The sequence below is a fragment of the Bombina bombina genome, chromosome 1 (assembly GCF_027579735.1).
Source record: "Bombina bombina isolate aBomBom1 chromosome 1, aBomBom1.pri, whole genome shotgun sequence".
NCBI lineage: Eukaryota > Metazoa > Chordata > Amphibia > Anura > Bombinatoridae > Bombina > Bombina bombina.
In genome coordinates, this window is record NC_069499.1 from 272,551,000 (window position 1) to 272,568,945 (window position 17,946).

The 17,946-nt window shown below is 41.1% G+C and overlaps 1 protein-coding gene across 2 annotated transcripts in view; it reads right to left on the reverse strand.

The window, feature by feature from the left end:
• Positions 1-754: 754 nt before the first annotated feature.
• SLC39A9 (solute carrier family 39 member 9) overlaps positions 755-17,946 on the reverse strand; it is a 67,075-nt gene continuing 49,883 nt past the window's right edge. For both annotated transcript variants that reach the window (XM_053697986.1, XM_053697987.1), the window contains 2 exons: positions 6,493-6,627; positions 755-4,320 (listed from right to left, as the gene is read on the reverse strand). In XM_053697986.1, the coding sequence (XP_053553961.1) occupies positions 4,090-4,320; positions 6,493-6,627 (366 nt within the window). In that variant the 3' untranslated portion in view covers positions 755-4,089. The remainder of the gene's footprint in view (positions 4,321-6,492; positions 6,628-17,946) is intronic.

A 17,946-nucleotide genomic window follows, 5' to 3' on the forward strand; every position in this document is an offset into this window, starting at 1 on the left:
GAGAGATGTTCCCAACAGTACTTACTCAAGCCGTGGACTCACCATATCTTAGGAAAGAAAAATAGTTATGTCCCTTTAATATACTTTTTACTTTTGTGATTACCTTGCAAAAAGCACTGAGTTAAGGAAGTAGTATGCGGAGGCTTGGATGCAAACTTGCAGTTTAGCCAATTAGTGCTGACTCATGCATAACTCCACTGGAATTGGCTCAATGCTATCTATATGGCACACATAAACTAGCACTGTTTAGCTGTGAAAAGCTAATAAAATGCACTAAGATAAGAGGCGGCCTTCAAGGGTTTAGAAATCAGCCTATGAGCCTACCTAGGTTTAACCTTCAACAAAGAATACCAAGAGAACAAAGCAAATTGTAGGATTAAAGTAAATTGGATAGTAGTTTAAAATTGCATGCCCTATCTCAATCATGAAAGTTTAATTTTGACATTACTGTCCCTTTAATTAAGGAATTTTGGGCAAAACTAGTTAGAATTTGTTATGTGTTTCTCAAATGAACAAAAATGCATGCCTATTCTTTAGTGTGGATCTTGGAGGTTTTTTTTACTCAGAATAAGCACACAATTGGTATGTAGCAGGAAGCAATCTCAAAGATCCAAATCAACAGATTGATTCTGACATAGGCATCCCCAAGCAAAATGAAACATTTTTTTTGTTTGGATTTTCATTCTTTAGATAGTTCATATTGGGATTGAAAAGTTCCACATTAATTTCCCCTCCGCAAAAAATAACCTTGAGGTCACAAAAGAGGCTCGTTTATTTAGACTATTTACCATTTTATCACCCATAGGACATGACACTCACACAACTGTATTCATATTAGAAAACAGACCAAATTTTTTGTACAATTCACAAATAAAAGTTAAAAACAAACAAAAAAACAAACATATAATAAGGCAGTTAAGACGGAATGATTTTGTATATGATTTGGTAGACAGTTATGAAAAACAAAATGAACAATAATTAGCCTACAATTACCACAAATCTTTAAAGACACCAATCATAGGGATTTACATGACCTTCAAAAGGAGTTTGCCCTCTGCAAATATGGTTAAAGGGCCATAATACCCAAATGTTTAAACACTTGAAAGTGATGCAGCATAGCTGTAAAAAGCCGACTAGAAAATATCCCCTGAACTTCTCTATGTAAAAAAGAAAGATATTTTACCTCAAAAGTTCCTCAGTAGCCACCTCCCATTGTAAAGGATTTCTAAGCAGCATTTTAGTGTGTTTGTCCTGGGACATCTGAAGGGACTAGCATCGTGCACTCTCATATTATTTCACCAATCAGGTAAAGGAAGCTTACTATGAAATCTCATGAGAGTTAAGTCAAATCTCATGAGATCACAGTAATAGTTCATGACCTCAGCACTGCTGATGCTGATTGGCTGCTGTTCATTTCTTTTTCTTTTTTTACCTGCAGCTGGGAGCAGCTCAGTATAACTTTTTACACAGAACTTACTCTGCTGAGCTGAGGAAATTGTGAGGTAAAATATCTTCCTTTTTTACATAGAGATGCTCAGGTAATATTTTCCTGTCAGCTTTTTACAGTTATACTGCATCAGTTTCAAGTGATTTAGCATATGAGTATTATGTCCCTTTAATGCCCAGTGAGATTTTGCAGTATTTTATTTATTTTTTTGCCTTGAGGAAAAATGTATGAAGTCAGTGAGTCAATATTGCACAGTACCAGAACATAAAAGCCCAGAGCTGTGAACCCCTGGGCATCATCAAGCTTAGAGGATCTCTTCTCAAGTGAAAAAATGTATTTAAAACACTGTACATAACCAGAACCAAATAATTGTTGCACCTCTAACTGAAGCCTGTTTGTTAAAAAGCTGAAATCAATTACAATAACTATTGAAGCTTGGTAACGACTATATAAGCAGAGGATCAAGGTACAACATCATTAAACCAATACACATAATTTACATTAAAGAAGCAATTACAATTAACTGCTCTACCATTTCATACAGACAATATGGTCAGCATCATAGGTCCTAATAATAAAAAATAAAAAAAAAAGGGATAGGGGCCCCACAGTAATATAATTGTACATGTAGTATAAGCAATAAAGGCTTGACAGAGAAGTTGTAAATTAGATGAAAAATGTTTAAATGCATCAAAAGAGAAACACTGGAAACCAGTATATGCAACCAGAGGTGATCTGCCAAGTCTATGCTTTCTGTGAGCTAGATGTTTTATTGAAAACACAAATCTTGAATAGTTAAAGGGACACTGAACCCAATTTTTTTCTTTTATGATTCAGATAGAGCATGACATTTTAAGCAACTTTCTAATTTACTCCTATTATCAAATTTTCTTCATTCTCTTTGTATCTTTATTTGAAATGCAAGAATGTAAGTTTAGATGCCAGCCCATTTTTGGTACACAACCTGGGTTGTCCTTACTGATTGGTGGATAAATTCATCCACCTATAAAAAAAAAAAAAAGCTGTCCAGAGTTCTGAACCAAAAAAAGCTTAGATGCCTTCTTTTTCAAATAAAGATAGCAAGAGAACGAAGAAAAATTGATAATAGGAGTAAATTAGAAAGTTGCTTAAAATTGCATGTTCTGTCTGAACCAAGAAAGAAAAAAATTGGGTTCAGTGTTCCTTTAAAGGGACAAGAAACCCCAACATTTCCTTTCATGATTCGGATAGTACATACCATTTTAAACAACTTTCCAATTTATTTCTATTATCAAATGTACTTCATTCTCGTTATCCTTAGCTGAAGGAACAGCATTGCACTACTAGCAGCTAGCTCAACACATATAGTTAGCCAATCACAAGAGACAAATGTGTGCAGGCACCAATCAGCAGCTAGCTCCCACAAGTGTAGGATATGTGCGTATTCCATTTCAACAACACATTTGAAAATAGAGCATTTAATTTGAGGAAACTTTTAAATTTACTTCTATCTGAATCATGCAAGTTTAATTTTGACAAGTGCCAAATATGGCCTTTAGCAAAGGCGTTCAGCCATTTTCAGCACCAGATCTATTTGTTTGCAAATCCAGATCTGTGTGCTGCACATTTATTCACATCTGGTGCAGAATATAGCCTAATGCCACTGTTCATGGTCATATTCAGTATTCGTTTCACAAATGAATAAGCAGATGAAGATGTCGAGATTAAACAATATGAAAAAAGTTTAAAGTGCTCAGCCCTAATGAAGATCACACATTCCACCAGTAAAATACGGTATCAGAAAATCCTTCTCTATGCAAACATACTTTAGTCACAAGACAGCATTTTAAACACTTCAAAAGAAACACTGGAGTACAGGTTTTGTGGCAGCATTTGTTTCTCGAGTGCTCAATGCATCAGATAGGAGAAATCACGACAGAGGACATAAAATATTGTTCTGCTCTCCAATAAATAAGCATGGCTAGTGAGGTCTCATTTCTACTGATGATTATCACACTGTTATGGTTCAGTAATTTCCTGCTCTTGGGATGTTAGGTAAAGAACACTGTCACTAAGACCCCAAACAATTAAATATTGACTTAACATTAAATATAAGCTGCATTATTAGTGTCTCATGCAGTCATTCATGGACTAGAAACATTTGTAACCCTCATGACTAATCCAAGGGCCAGTTTATTGTAGGTGAGCTTATTGTGAGGACACTCACACTGCTGCTGTTTAAGAAAGGCTTGGCATTCGTAAAAGCAGACTGAGGTAATTACATTTCCCTACTGTATGTAATCTCAGTCTACAGTCAGACAACACACAAATAGAGCTTCAGATAACACTAGAATATAATCCTTGGTCAGAGAAAATCACCTTCATTTTGGCTTCTTGAGGGCAAAGCAACCTAAACATCGCTAAAATAGCAACAACAAAAAAACAGGAGAAACAATTAAAAATGTAGATTTATATACAAATCAAAAGTTTGGTTCCAAATTAATAGACCATTAAAACCAACCCAGCAGGATTTCCCGATTCTGTTAAAAGTCTTTTCTGACTACAGAATAGATAATGTGAATGTACGCAAAGATCTAGCCCAGGAATCTGCCATGAAATGAAGAGCTCTGGACCATGCTGGCACTTCGTTTTGTTTCCACCGTTCAGTGTTGATGTCCTATAGATATGACAAGAGGGATGAGACATCCTAAAACCAGGGCAAACACTTCCATGCGACTTAGTCCCTTCCCAGCAGCTGCATCTGCCTTGTGACTGTGTCCCATTCCTCCGACCTCTGGGAGCACGTGCACAGTAGCCACATAAAGGAATGTCCCAGCAGAGAAAAGCATAGCAACTCCAGTGGCGTTGACCTCAGAGAGGGCTTCTTTACTGCTCTGTGGGAGGAAGAGGTGATGAATGAGCAAACAAAATTGAAAATGAAATGATTTATAGTTATTTTCTTGCATGTAACTGTTCGATTAAAGAAGCCTTTTAAATGGAGCTTACATTCTGCTACCAATTGTATTCTAATCTATAAACCCCAATGGAATAGGCACCATAAACGGATTTATTACAATGGAGGCCAAAACTAATTTGTTAACAAGACAGTTGGGCTTACTCTACATTTATCAAACAAAGAGTTTAATTTTTTAGCGAATTATCTGGTTTAGGGAAAATATGATTTGTACAATGTATAGTAGGTTTGTAATGCAATAGTGAAATCTCAGTTTGTTTTGAGGTGTTCCAACAAATTTCAGGATAGCCTACAAATTTAGCCATAGGTAAACATGGTGTGCAGGGGTAGGTGGGTATGTTTTAATGTTAGCTTGCTTTGAGTTTCATAAAGGCCCAGTACATTTATTACTACATTCCTGCACAGCATGTCCAAAGCAACAACTATACAATTTAGACGAGTGTTTCTCAACTCCAGTCCTCAGAACCCTTAACAGGTATTCATTATATCTTAACTAGAGCACAGGTGAAATAATCAGCTGATCAGTAACCATGGTTACCAACATGCTCTCACCCTTCAGATGATTATTTCACCTGTGCTCTAGTTAAGATATAATGAAACTCTGGCCTGTTAAGGGTCCTGAGGACTGGAGTTGAGAAACACTGATTTAAAATTACAATTTTTAGACCATATACCAGTTTAGTAGCCCCTCCTTTGAACAGGTTCTAGTTTATTTTTATAATAGTGGAGCTATGCTCTCCAAAAACATACATGATATTCAAGATGAGGCCCAAATATTGATCAGCAACATGGCAAAATGACCATAATATTTCTGCTGCTATTACCCCTTCCTATAAAACTAATTCATCCTATGTCTCTACCTACTGAGATATACAGTTTAGCAACCTTTATATTGTAGCTATCGGTAAAGAACCAAGTTTAGAAAACATAATTTTTAACTTTGCAGCGTTACATTTTTTTATCCCTCTCACTTGCCTAATCCCCCAGTTTTTTATATTGCTATTAATTAGATTTAACCCTCTTCAAATGTAAACACATTTTTCCAAAAAAATGATATCTATAAAAAGACAAGCTTCCATTGTAGCCTGCTACTTGTATTAGAGCTGAATACTTTAAACCTAAAAGACCTATGCACTGTACTCCAAGGTACACTATAGGTAACTGATTAAAATCAACCTATTCTTAAAGTGACAGTATATTATAAAATAGTTGTTCCCTTAATGTGTTTCCAATTACTTTTTTTACCAGCTGCTGGGTATAATATGTATGAGATTTGCTTTTTTTAAGGCTTATTTGTGTATATGAAGTAGCTGATTTTGTGTTTTGAAGCCATAACCTAATAAAATGGGTTGAGCTTGTAGGTATAATCAGATCGCATTACTTTATCACATTGTGTACATATACATGCTTCTTTATCTTATATCTGTCCATAAACCAATCACCAATACTTGGAGAGAACAGCGGAAAATTAACATTGTATTACCTTATCTCTTCTATAACCCACTGGGAGTGTAATATCTTCTGCTGGCTGTGTTAACACAGCTTGGCCTCAAGACCAAAAACTTTCAGAATGGGTGGGGATACCACAGGCTTAATAAACTATTTCATATGCCAATATAAGGGTAATGGAAATACTTGTAAACAATTTAATACACTCCAGCAGGTAAAGTGGATCATTGGGAACAAATTAAAGGGGAGAAATTGTTTGAGTAAACTGTCCCTTTAAATCAACATTCTATTCGTTTAACTATTCCTGAATATAGTGCAAGGCAATGTAGTCTAGTTTGTTGTGTGGGAAAATGCCAAATGATTTACTAAATTCTAGGCAAGATACTGCTCAACCCTACATTATCACTTTAGTAAAGTAGTTAAAACCCAACTAGATTATACTAACATGATGTTATACTAAGTATGCTAGAAGCTGTGCTAGTGCTATATCTATAGATCAAACATACATTGCAATGTGTGTGGAAGACAGACTAATGTCTTGAGATATGTTTCTTCTACAAATAAAATATGATGAACATAAGCAGATTATTATGTGGTGTTACAATGTTATATTTATACCTTTACAAATGTTTAGATTGCTTACCTTGCTCAGTCCCACATATGTCAACATTGAAAGAACAGGAGCTGCCAAGGAAAAGATTAGCAGGTGCTTTCGAATACGATTTCTCTCTAGTCCCGCATGCATCAGAAAAGACACTAAGCCGAATGCTGCCGGAGCCTGCAAAACGGCGAGAGCAAAGTAAAATGCACGCATGACAAAGAGGAATATTATGTAATATCATATAGGTTCAATATAGAGCATGTCACTCAAATATTCACGCATATAAATAAGTTATCGTTTGTATCTGTGTGCAGATCAGATATCTGTACATATAAGAAGTTTCAGCCTAACAAACACTTAGATTGTAAGCGTTCTAGAGAGTAGAACCATGTAAGTAATCTTTCCCAAGTTGCCTTCCCTGTTTTGTCTTCATTATTCCCAAGTTCAGTCTAACAATCACTTAGATATAAGTGCTCTAGGGAGTAGAACCCTGTAATCCTTCTCTCCCACGTTGACTTCTCTGCCTTACCTTTAAAGGGTTAAAAATCTTTACTATTGGAACATAGTACAAAATACATAAAAACTTAGACAATGTGTTAGATTATAAAGTACTGTTTCTTACCTTGAAACTAAGCTTTTACGTGTTCAAAAATTACATTTTATTTACCCCTGTAAACAGCCGTAACACCCGCCCACAAATTGAGGCTGGAGTTTCAGATAATCTATGACAGCCCTTCATCCAATTACACTGCAGCGGTGATGTTTTAATTTGAATATTTAAATAAGTGACAGTGCTCAGTTTCGGCATGCGCACTGCAACTTGTGGGCACTCGTATGCTCAATGCACTGTGAAGCTGCAGTCTTCCATTTTTGTATATCAGCAACAATGCATGCACATTTATTAAACATGTCATAATTGAGCTGCAAACTGCTACCACAGCCCCCTTCAGTCTTCAGCAGTCTGTTGCGCCATGCCCAGTCCTACGTCACGCGCCTCTTTGTCGGCATCTGGCGCACTGTTGATGAAGTGTGCAGCTGAAGCAGTAGATCATTAACATATGCGCATGCGTTGCTAGAAGTGTCTGAAAATACGCATGCGTGACACCATATTTGTGACACCTGCTTATTTTCCTTCTCAAGGCTGCTATTTTTGCTAAACTATCAATGTATAAAGTGCGTCTTCCTCACACAGACACAAAGATTTGAATCCAGTCTCTTATTCTTTCCAGCCTTGACTACTGCAACTCTATCTTCCCTGGTCTCCCTAGCCTACATCTAGCTCCTTTACAATCCAGAATGAATGCCTCTGCCAGGCTAATCTTCCTTACACAGCACTCTTCATCTGGTGCACCCCTCTACCAATCCCTTCCTCTCCTCCTCTTTTGCTACCTCCTCACATTCACGTCTACAGGACTTTTCCAGACTGGTCCCTATTTTGTGGAACTCTGTGCCTTGTTCCACAATAAACTCCCCTAGTTTTGAAAGTTTCAAGCGTTCTCTAAAGACTCTACTGTTCAAGGGGAGACACATCATACGCTAACCTTTTCTAACCTCAGTTCCGCTCCTCCTGTGTTATCCCCTTGAAGCCCCTTAGCATCTAAGCCTATGATCCCAGCTTTTTGCAGATCACCTTCATTGGAGCCGACTATAACAGTGCAATGCTTGGCAGGGCCCTTTACCCACTTGTTCCCTATAAATGTTACCTGCATTTCATGCCTATGTTTATAGCGCTGCATAATCTGTTGGTGCTCTACAAATAACTGATAATAATGAGCAGAATATTATGAAACATTACATTCTGAGAAAATATCCTTTATGGGAACTAGCTGTGAAATAGAGATATTCATGAATCAGGCTCTTTACATTTTATTTTTTTCCTAACGTATCAAACATCACAACTAACCCAGTATATCTGTTATTATTATCTACAGTGTTTCCATCAGCACTCTGTATTTAGAAAATGGTTCTGTATCTGTACTAGAACTTTCGAATATGAATACTGTAGCACGCGGGAGCCTGTCTCCTTTGGCATTCTTCAGCGTCGGCATAGTATGGAGGCTTAGCCACATGATAAGTGCAGGAGATCCGCCTCTGTTGGAGTGATGTCACTGTATTAACAAATTCAATCCTCTGCACTCTAGTCTGCATCAGGAGCCAAGGAAGCAAAATGTAAAAAAGGCTTAAATTTGAATAAATATCCAAAAGTTAAAAACATTAGGATCTCCATAAAACAAACATTAGAACAAATCAGGTATGAACAATGGGAAAAGCATAGCCGTACACGTTTCAGGCTGCTCCCAGCCCTTGTTCACCAGCTGTATGCACCCTAATTAGTTAACCCTTATCTGCAAACGTAAAAAACAGAATTTATGTTTACCTGATAAATTACTTTCTCCAACGGTGTGTCCGGTCCACGGCGTCATCCTTACTTGTGGGATATTCTCCTCCCCAACAGGAAATGGCAAAGAGCCCAGCAAAGCTGGTCACATGATCCCTCCTAGGCTCCGCCTACCCCAGTCATTCGACCGACGTTAAGGAGGAATATTTGCATAGGAGAAACCATATGATACCGTGGTGACTGTAGTTAAAGAAAATAAATTATCAGACCTGATTAAAAAAACCAGGGCGGGCCGTGGACCGGACACACCGTTGGAGAAAGTAATTTATCAGGTAAACATAAATTCTGTTTTCTCCAACATAGGTGTGTCCGGTCCACGGCGTCATCCTTACTTGTGGGAACCAATACCAAAGCTTTAGGACACGGATGAAGGGAGGGAGCAAATCAGGTCACCTAAATGGAAGGCACCACGGCTTGCAAAACCTTTCTCCCAAAAATAGCCTCAGAAGAAGCAAAAGTATCAAACTTGTAAAATTCGGTAAAAGTGTGCAGTGAAGACCAAGTCGCTGCCCTACATATCTGATCAACAGAAGCCTCGTTCTTAAAGGCCCATGTGGAAGCCACAGCCCTAGTGGAATGAGCTGTGATTCTTTCGGGAGGCTGCCGTCCGGCAGTCTCGTAAGCCAATCTGATGATGCTTTTAATCCAAAAAGAGAGAGAGGTAGAAGTTGCTTTTTGACCTCTCCTTTTACCAGAATAAACAACAAACAAGGAAGATGTTTGTCTAAAATCCTTTGTAGCATCTAAATAGAATTTTAGAGCGCGAACAACATCCAAATTGTGCAACAAACGTTCCTTCTTTGAAACTGGTTTCGGACACAGAGAAGGTACGATAATCTCCTGGTTAATGTTTTTGTTAGAAACAACTTTTGGAAGAAAACCAGGCTTAGTACGTAAAACCACCTTATCTGCATGGAACACCAGATAAGGAGGAGAACACTGCAGAGCAGATAATTCTGAAACTCTTCTAGCAGAAGAGATTGCAACTAAAAACAAAACTTTCCAAGATAATAACTTAATATCAACGGAATGTAAGGGTTCAAACGGAACCCCCTGAAGAACTGAAAGAACTAAATTGAGACTCCAAGGAGGAGTCAAAGGTTTGTAAACAGGCTTAATTCTAACCAGAGCCTGAACAAAGGCTTGAACATCTGGCACAGCTGCCAGCTTCTTGTGAAGTAACACAGACAAGGCAGAAATCTGTCCCTTCAGGGAACTTGCAGATAATCCTTTTTCCAATCCTTCTTGAAGGAAGGATAGAATCTTAGGAATCTTAACCTTGTCCCAAGGGAATCCTTTAGATTCACACCAACAGATATATTTTTTCCAAATTTTGTGGTAAATTTTTCTAGTTACAGGCTTTCTGGCCTGAACAAGAGTATCGATAACAGAATCTGAGAACCCTCGCTTCGATAAGATCAAGCGTTCAATCTCCAAGCAGTCAGCTGGAGTGAAACCAGGTTCGGATGTTCGAACGGACCCTGAACAAGAAGGTCTCGTCTCAAAGGTAGCTTCCAAGGTGGAGCCGATGACATATTCACCAGATCTGCATACCAAGTCCTGCGTGGCCACGCAGGAGCTATCAAGATCACCGACGCCCTCTCCTGATTGATCCTGGCTACCAGCCTGGGGATGAGAGGAAACGGCGGGAACACATAAGCTAGTTTGAAGGTCCAAGGTGCTACTAGTGCATCCACTAGAGCCGCCTTGGGATCCCTGGATCTGGACCCGTAGCAAGGAACTTTGAAGTTCTGACGAGAGGCCATCAGATCCATGTCTGGAATGCCCCACAGCTGAGTGACTTGGGCAAAGATTTCCGGATGGAGTTCCCACTCCCCCGGATGCAATGTCTGACGACTCAGAAAATCCGCTTCCCAATTTTCCACTCCTGGGATGTGGATAGCGGACAGGTGGCAGGAGTGAGACTCCGCCCATAGAACGATTTTGGTCACTTCTTCCATCGCTAGAGAACTCCTTGTTCCCCCCTGATGGTTGATGTACGCAACAGTTGTCATGTTGTCTGATTGAAACCGTATGAACTTGGCCCTCGCTAGCTGAGGCCAAGCCTTGAGAGTATTGAATATCGCTCTCAGTTCCAGAATATTTATCGGTAGAAGAGATTCTTCCCGAGACCAAAGACCCTGAGCTTTCAGGGCTCCCCAGACCGCGCCCCAGCCCATCAGACTGGCGTCGGTCGTGACAATGACCCACTCTGGTCTGCGGAATGTCATCCCTTGTGACAGGTTGTCCAGGGACAGCCACCAACGGAGTGAGTCTCTGGTCCTCTGATTTACTTGTATCTTCGGAGACAAGTCTGTATAATCCCCATTCCACTGACTGAGCATGCACAGTTGTAATGGTCTTAGATGAATGCGCGCAAAAGGAACTATGTCCATTGCCGCTACCATCAACCCGATCACTTCCATGCACTGAGCTATGGAAGGAAGAGGAACGGAATGAAGTATCCGACAAGAGTCTAGAAGCTTTGTTTTTCTGGCCTCTGTCAGAAAAATCCTCATTTCTAAGGAGTCTATTATTGTTCCCAAGAAGGGAACCCTTGTTGACGGGGATAGAGAACTCTTTTCCACGTTCACTTTCCATCCGTGAGATCTGAGAAAGGCCAGGACAATGTCCGTGTGAGCCTTTGCTTGAGGAAGGGACGACGCTTGAATCAGAATGTCGTCCAAGTAAGGTACTACAGCAATGCCCCTTGGTCTTAGCACAGCTAGAAGGGACCCTAGTACCTTTGTGAAAATCCTTGGAGCAGTGGCTAATCCGAAAGGAAGCGCCACGAACTGGTAATGTTTGTCCAGGAATGCGAACCTTAGGAACCGATGATGTTCCTTGTGGATAGGAATATGTAGATACGCATCCTTTAAATCCACCGTGGTCATGAATTGACCTTCCTGGATGGAAGGAAGAATAGTTCGAATGGTTTCCATCTTGAACGATGGAACCTTGAGAAACTTGTTTAAGATCTTGAGATCTAAGATTGGTCTGAACGTTCCCTCTTTTTTGGGAACTATGAACAGATTGGAGTAGAACCCCATCCCTTGTTCTCTTAATGGAACAGGATGAATCACTCCCATTTTTAACAGGTCTTCTACACAATGTAAGAATGCCTGTCTTTTTATGTGGTCTGAAGACAACTGAGACCTGTGGAACCTCCCCCTTGGGGGAAGTCCCTTGAATTCCAGAAGATAACCTTGGGAGACTATTTCTAGCGCCCAAGGATCCAGAACATCTCTTGCCCAAGCCTGAGCGAAGAGAGAGAGTCTGCCCCCCACCAGATCCGGTCCCGGATCGGGGGCCAACTTTTCATGCAGTCTTGGTAGCAGTGGCAGGTTTCTTGGCCTGCTTTCCCTTGTTCCAGCCTTGCATTGGTCTCCAAGCTGGCTTGGCTTGAGGAGTATTACCCTCTTGCTTAGAGGACGTAGCACCTCGGGCTGGTCCGTTTCTACGAAAGGGACGAAAAGTAGGTTTATTTTTTGCCTTGAAAGGCCGATCCTGAGGAAGGGCGTGGCCCTTACCCCCAGTGATATCAGAGATAATCTCTTTCAAGTCAGGGCCAAACAGCGTTTTCCCCTTGAAAGGAATGTTAAGTAGCTTGTTCTTGGAAGACGCATCAGCCGACCAAGATTTCAACCAAAGCGCTCTGCGCGCCACAATAGCAAACCCAGAATTCTTAGCCGCTAACCTAGCCAATTGTAAAGTGGCGTCTAGGGTGAAAGAATTAGCCAATTTGAGAGCATTGATTCTGTCCATAATCTCCTCATAAGGAAGAGAATCACTATCGACCGCCTTTATCAGCTCATCGAACCAGAAACATGCGGCTGTAGCGACAGGGACAATGCATGCAATTGGTTGTAGAAGGTAACCCTGCTGAACAAACATCTTTTTAAGCAAACCATCTAATTTTTTATCCATAGGATCTTTGAAAGCACAACTATCCTCTATGGGTATAGTGGTGCGTTTGTTTAAAGTGGAAACCGCCCCCTCGACCTTGGGGACTGTCTGCCATAAGTCCTTTCTAGGGTCGACCAAAGGAAACAATTTTTTAAATATGGGGGGAGGGACGAAAGGAATACCGGGCCTTTCCCATTCTTTATTAACAATGTCCGCCACCCGCTTGGGTATAGGAAAAGCTTCTGGGAGCCCCGGCACCTCTAGGAACTTGTCCATTTTACATAGTTTCTCTGGGATGACCAACTTGTCACAATCATCCAGAGTGGATAATACCTCCTTAAGCAGAATGCGGAGATGTTCCAACTTAAATTTAAATGCAATCACATCAGGTTCAGCCTGTTGAGAAATGTTCCCTGAATCAGTAATTTCTCCCTCAGACAAAACTTCCCTGGCCCCATCAGACTGGGTTAGGGGCCCTTCAGAGATATTAGTATCAGCGTTGCCATGCTCTTCAGTATCTAAAACAGAGCAGCCGCGCTTACGCTGACAAGTGTTCATTTGGGCTAAAATGTTTTTGACAGAATTATCCATTACAGCCGTTAATTGTTGCATAGTAAGGCGTATTGGCGCGCTAGATGTACTAGGGGCCTCCTGAGTGGGCAAGACTCGTGTAGACGAAGGAGGGAATGATGCAGTACCATGCTTACTCCCCTCACTTGAGGAATCATCTTGGGCATCATTGTCATTATCACATAAATCACATTTATTTAAATGAATAGGAATTCTGGCTTCCCCACATTCAGAACACAGTCTATCTGGTAGTTCAGACATGTTAAACAGGCATAAACTTGATAACAAAGTACAAAAAACGTTTTAAAATAAAACCGTTACTGTCACTTTAAATTTTAAACTGAACACACTTTATTACTGCAATTGTGAAAAAACATAAAGGAATTGTGCAAAATTCACCAAATTTTCACCACAGTGTCTTAAAGCCTTAAAAGTATTGCACACCAAATTTGGAAGCTTTAACCCTTAAAATAACGGAACCGGAGCCGTTTTAAACTTTAACCCCTTTACAGTCCCTGGTATCTGCTTTGCTGAGACCCAACCAAGCCCAAAGGGGAATACGATACCAAATGACGCCTTCAGAAAGTCTTTTCTAAGTGTCAGAGCTCCTCTCACATGCGACTGCATGCCATGCCTCTCAAAAACAAGTGCGCCACACCGGCGCGAAAATGAGGCTCTGCTTATGCTTTGGGAAAGCCCCTAAGGTATAAGGTGTCTAATACAGTGCCTGCCGATATTATTATATCAAAATACCCAGATAAAATGATTCCTCAAGGCTAAATATGTGTTAATAATGAATCGATTTAGCCCAAAAAAAGTCTACAGTCTTAATAAGCCCTTGTGAAGCCCTTATTTACGATCGTAATAAACATGGCTTACCGGATCCCATAGGGAAAATGACAGCTTCCAGCATTACATCGTCTTGTTAGAATGTGTCATACCTCAAGCAGCAAGAGACTGCATACTGTTCCCCCAACTGAAGTTAATTGCTCTCAACAGTCCTGTGTGGAACAGCCATGGATTTTAGTTACGGTTGCTAAAATCATTTTCCTCATACAAACAGAAATCTTCATCTCTTTTCTGTTTCTGAGTAAATAGTACATACCAGCACTATTTCAAAATAACAAACTCTTGATTGAATAATAAAAACTACAGTTAAACACTAAAAAACTCTAAGCCATCTCCGTGGAGATGTTGCCTGTACAACGGCAAAGAGAATGACTGGGGTAGGCGGAGCCTAGGAGGGATCATGTGACCAGCTTTGCTGGGCTCTTTGCCATTTCCTGTTGGGGAGGAGAATATCCCACAAGTAAGGATGACGCCGTGGACCGGACACACCTATGTTGGAGAAAGGTATATACATAATTTGTATTGACAATTTCTCCCAACACTTTTTTTACCCAACAGGACAGTCTACTTGATTTTTTTTATTGTTTAAAAACATAGCCAACTCCTTTAATACCCATATTCCCCAGCTTTGCACAACCAACAAGGTTATATTAAAATACTTTATAATCTCTAAAATTCAAATATCTCTGCTTGTTTCTAACTGCAACGCACTGCAGGCCACCTATATTGCAGTGCATTGTATTAGCTTTTCACAATCAAGACAGTGCTTGCTCGCTCTTGTGGAGTAATGCAGAAACCAGCACTAATTGGCTAAAAACAGAATTTATGTTTACCTGATAAATTACTTTCTCCAACGGTGTGTCCGGTCCACGGCGTCATCCTTACTTGTGGGATATTCTCTTCCCCAACAGGAAATGGCAAAGAGCCCAGCAAAGCTGGTCACATGATCCCTCCTAGGCTCCGCCTACCCCAGTCATTCGACCGACGTTAAGGAGGAATATTTGCATAGGAGAAACCATATGATACCGTGGTGACTGTAGTTAAAGAAAATAAATTATCAGACCTGATTAAAAAACCAGGGCGGGCCGTGGACTGGACACACCGTTGGAGAAAGTAATTTATCAGGTAAACATAAATTCTGTTTTCTCCAACATAGGTGTGTCCGGTCCACGGCGTCATCCTTACTTGTGGGAACCAATACCAAAGCTTTAGGACACGGATGATGGGAGGGAGCAAATCAGGTCACCTAGATGGAAGGCACCACGGCTTGCAAAACCTTTCTCCCAAAAATAGCCTCAGAAGAAGCAAAAGTATCAAACTTGTAAAATTTGGTAAAAGTGTGCAGTGAAGACCAAGTCGCTGCCCTACATATCTGATCAACAGAAGCCTCGTTCTTGAAGGCCCATGTGGAAGCCACAGCCCTAGTGGAATGAGCTGTGATTCTTTCGGGAGGCTGCCGTCCGGCAGTCTCGTAAGCCAATCTGATGATGCTTTTAATCCAAAAAGAGAGAGAGGTAGAAGTTGCTTTTTGACCTCTCCTTTTACCGGAATAAACAACAAACAAGGAAGATGTTTGTCTAAAATCCTTTGTAGCATCTAAATAGAATTTTAGAGCGCGAACAACATCCAAATTGTGCAACAAACGTTCCTTCTTCGAAACTGGTTTCGGACACAGAGAAGGTACGATAATCTCCTGGTTAATGTTTTTGTTAGAAACAACTTTTGGAAGAAAACCAGGTTTAGTACGTAAAACCACCTTATCTGCATGGAACACCAGATAAGGAGGAGAACACTGCAGAGCAGATAATTCTGAAACTCTTCTAGCAGAAGAAATTGCAACCAAAAACAAAACTTTCCAAGATAATAACTTAATATCAACGGAATGTAAGGGTTCAAACGGAACCCCCTGAAGAACTGAAAGAACTAAGTTGAGACTCCAAGGAGGAGTCAAAGGTTTGTAAACAGGCTTGATTCTAACCAGAGCCTGAACAAAGGCTTGAACATCTGGCACAGCTGCCAGCTTTTTGTGAAGTAACACAGACAAGGCAGAAATCTGTCCCTTCAGGGAACTTGCAGATAATCCTTTTTCCAATCCTTCTTGAAGGAAGGATAGAATCTTAGGAATCTTAACCTTGTCCCAAGGGAATCCTTTAGATTCACACCAACAGATATATTTTTTCCAAATTTTGTGGTAAATCTTTCTAGTTACAGGCTTTCTGGCCTGAACAAGAGTATCGATAACAGAATCTGAGAACCCTCGCTTCGATAAGATCAAGCGTTCAATCTCCAAGCAGTCAGCTGGAGTGAGACCAGATTCGGATGTTCGAACGGACCTTGAACAAGAAGGTCTCGTCTCAAAGGTAGCTTCCATGGTGGAGCCGATGACATATTCACCAGATCTGCATACCAAGTCCTGCGTGGCCACGCAGGAGCTATCAAGATCACCGACGCCCTTTCCTGATTGATCCTGGCTACCAGCCTGGGGATGAGAGGAAACGGCGGGAATACATAAGCTAGTTTGAAGGTCCAAGGTGCTACTAGTGCATCCACTAGAGCCGCCTTGGGATCCCTGGATCTGGACCCGTAGCAAGGAACTTTGAAGTTCTGACGAGAGGCCATCAGATCCATGTCTGGAATGCCCCACAGTTGAGTGACTTGGGCAAAGATTTCCGGATGGAGTTCCCACTCCCCCGGATGCAATGTCTGACGACTCAGAAAATCCGCTTCCCAATTTTCCACTCCTGGGATGTGGATAGCAGACAGGTGGCAGGAGTGAGACTCCGCCCATAGAATGATTTTGGTCACTTCTTCCATCGCCAGGGAACTCCTTGTTCCCCCCTGATGGTTGATGTACGCAACAGTTGTCATGTTGTCTGATTGAAACCGTATGAACTTGGCCCTCGCTAGCTGAGGCCAAGCCTTGAGAGCATTGAATATCGCTCTCAGTTCCAGAATATTTATCGGTAGAAGAGATTCTTCCCGAGACCAAAGACCCTGAGCTTTCAGGGATCCCCAGACCGCGCCCCAGCCCATCAGACTGGCGTCGGTCGTGACAATGACCCACTCTGGTCTGCGGAAGGTCATCCCTTGTGACAGGTTGTCCAGGGACAGCCACCAACGGAGTGAGTCTCTGGTCCTCTGATTTACTTGTATCCTCGGAGACAAGTTTGTATAGTCCCCATTCCACTGACTGAGCATGCACAGTTGTAATGGTCTTAGATGAATGCGCGCAAAAGGAACTATGTCCATTGCCGCTACCATCAAACCTATCACTTCCATGCACTGCGCTATGGAAGGAAGAGGAACGGAATGAAGTATCCGACAAGAGTCTAGAAGTTTTGTTTTTCTGGCCTCTGTCAGAAAAATCCTCATTTCTAAGGAGTCTATTATTGTCCCTAAGAAGGGAACCCTTGTTGACGGAGATAGAGAACTCTTTTCCACGTTCACTTTCCATCCGTGAGATCTGAGAAAGGCCAGGACAATGTCCGTGTGAGCCTTTGCTTGAGAAAGGGACGACGCTTGAATCAGAATGTCGTCCAAGTAAGGTACTACAGCAATGCCCCTTGGTCTTAGCACAGCTAGAAGGGACCCTAATACCTTTGTGAAAATCCTTGGAGCAGTGGCTAATCCGAAAGGAAGCGCCACGAACTGGTAATGCTTGTCCAGGAATGCGAACCTTAGGAACCGATGATGTTCCTTGTGGATAGGAATATGTAGATACGCATCCTTTAAATCCACCGTGGTCATGAATTGACCTTCCTGGATGGAAGGAA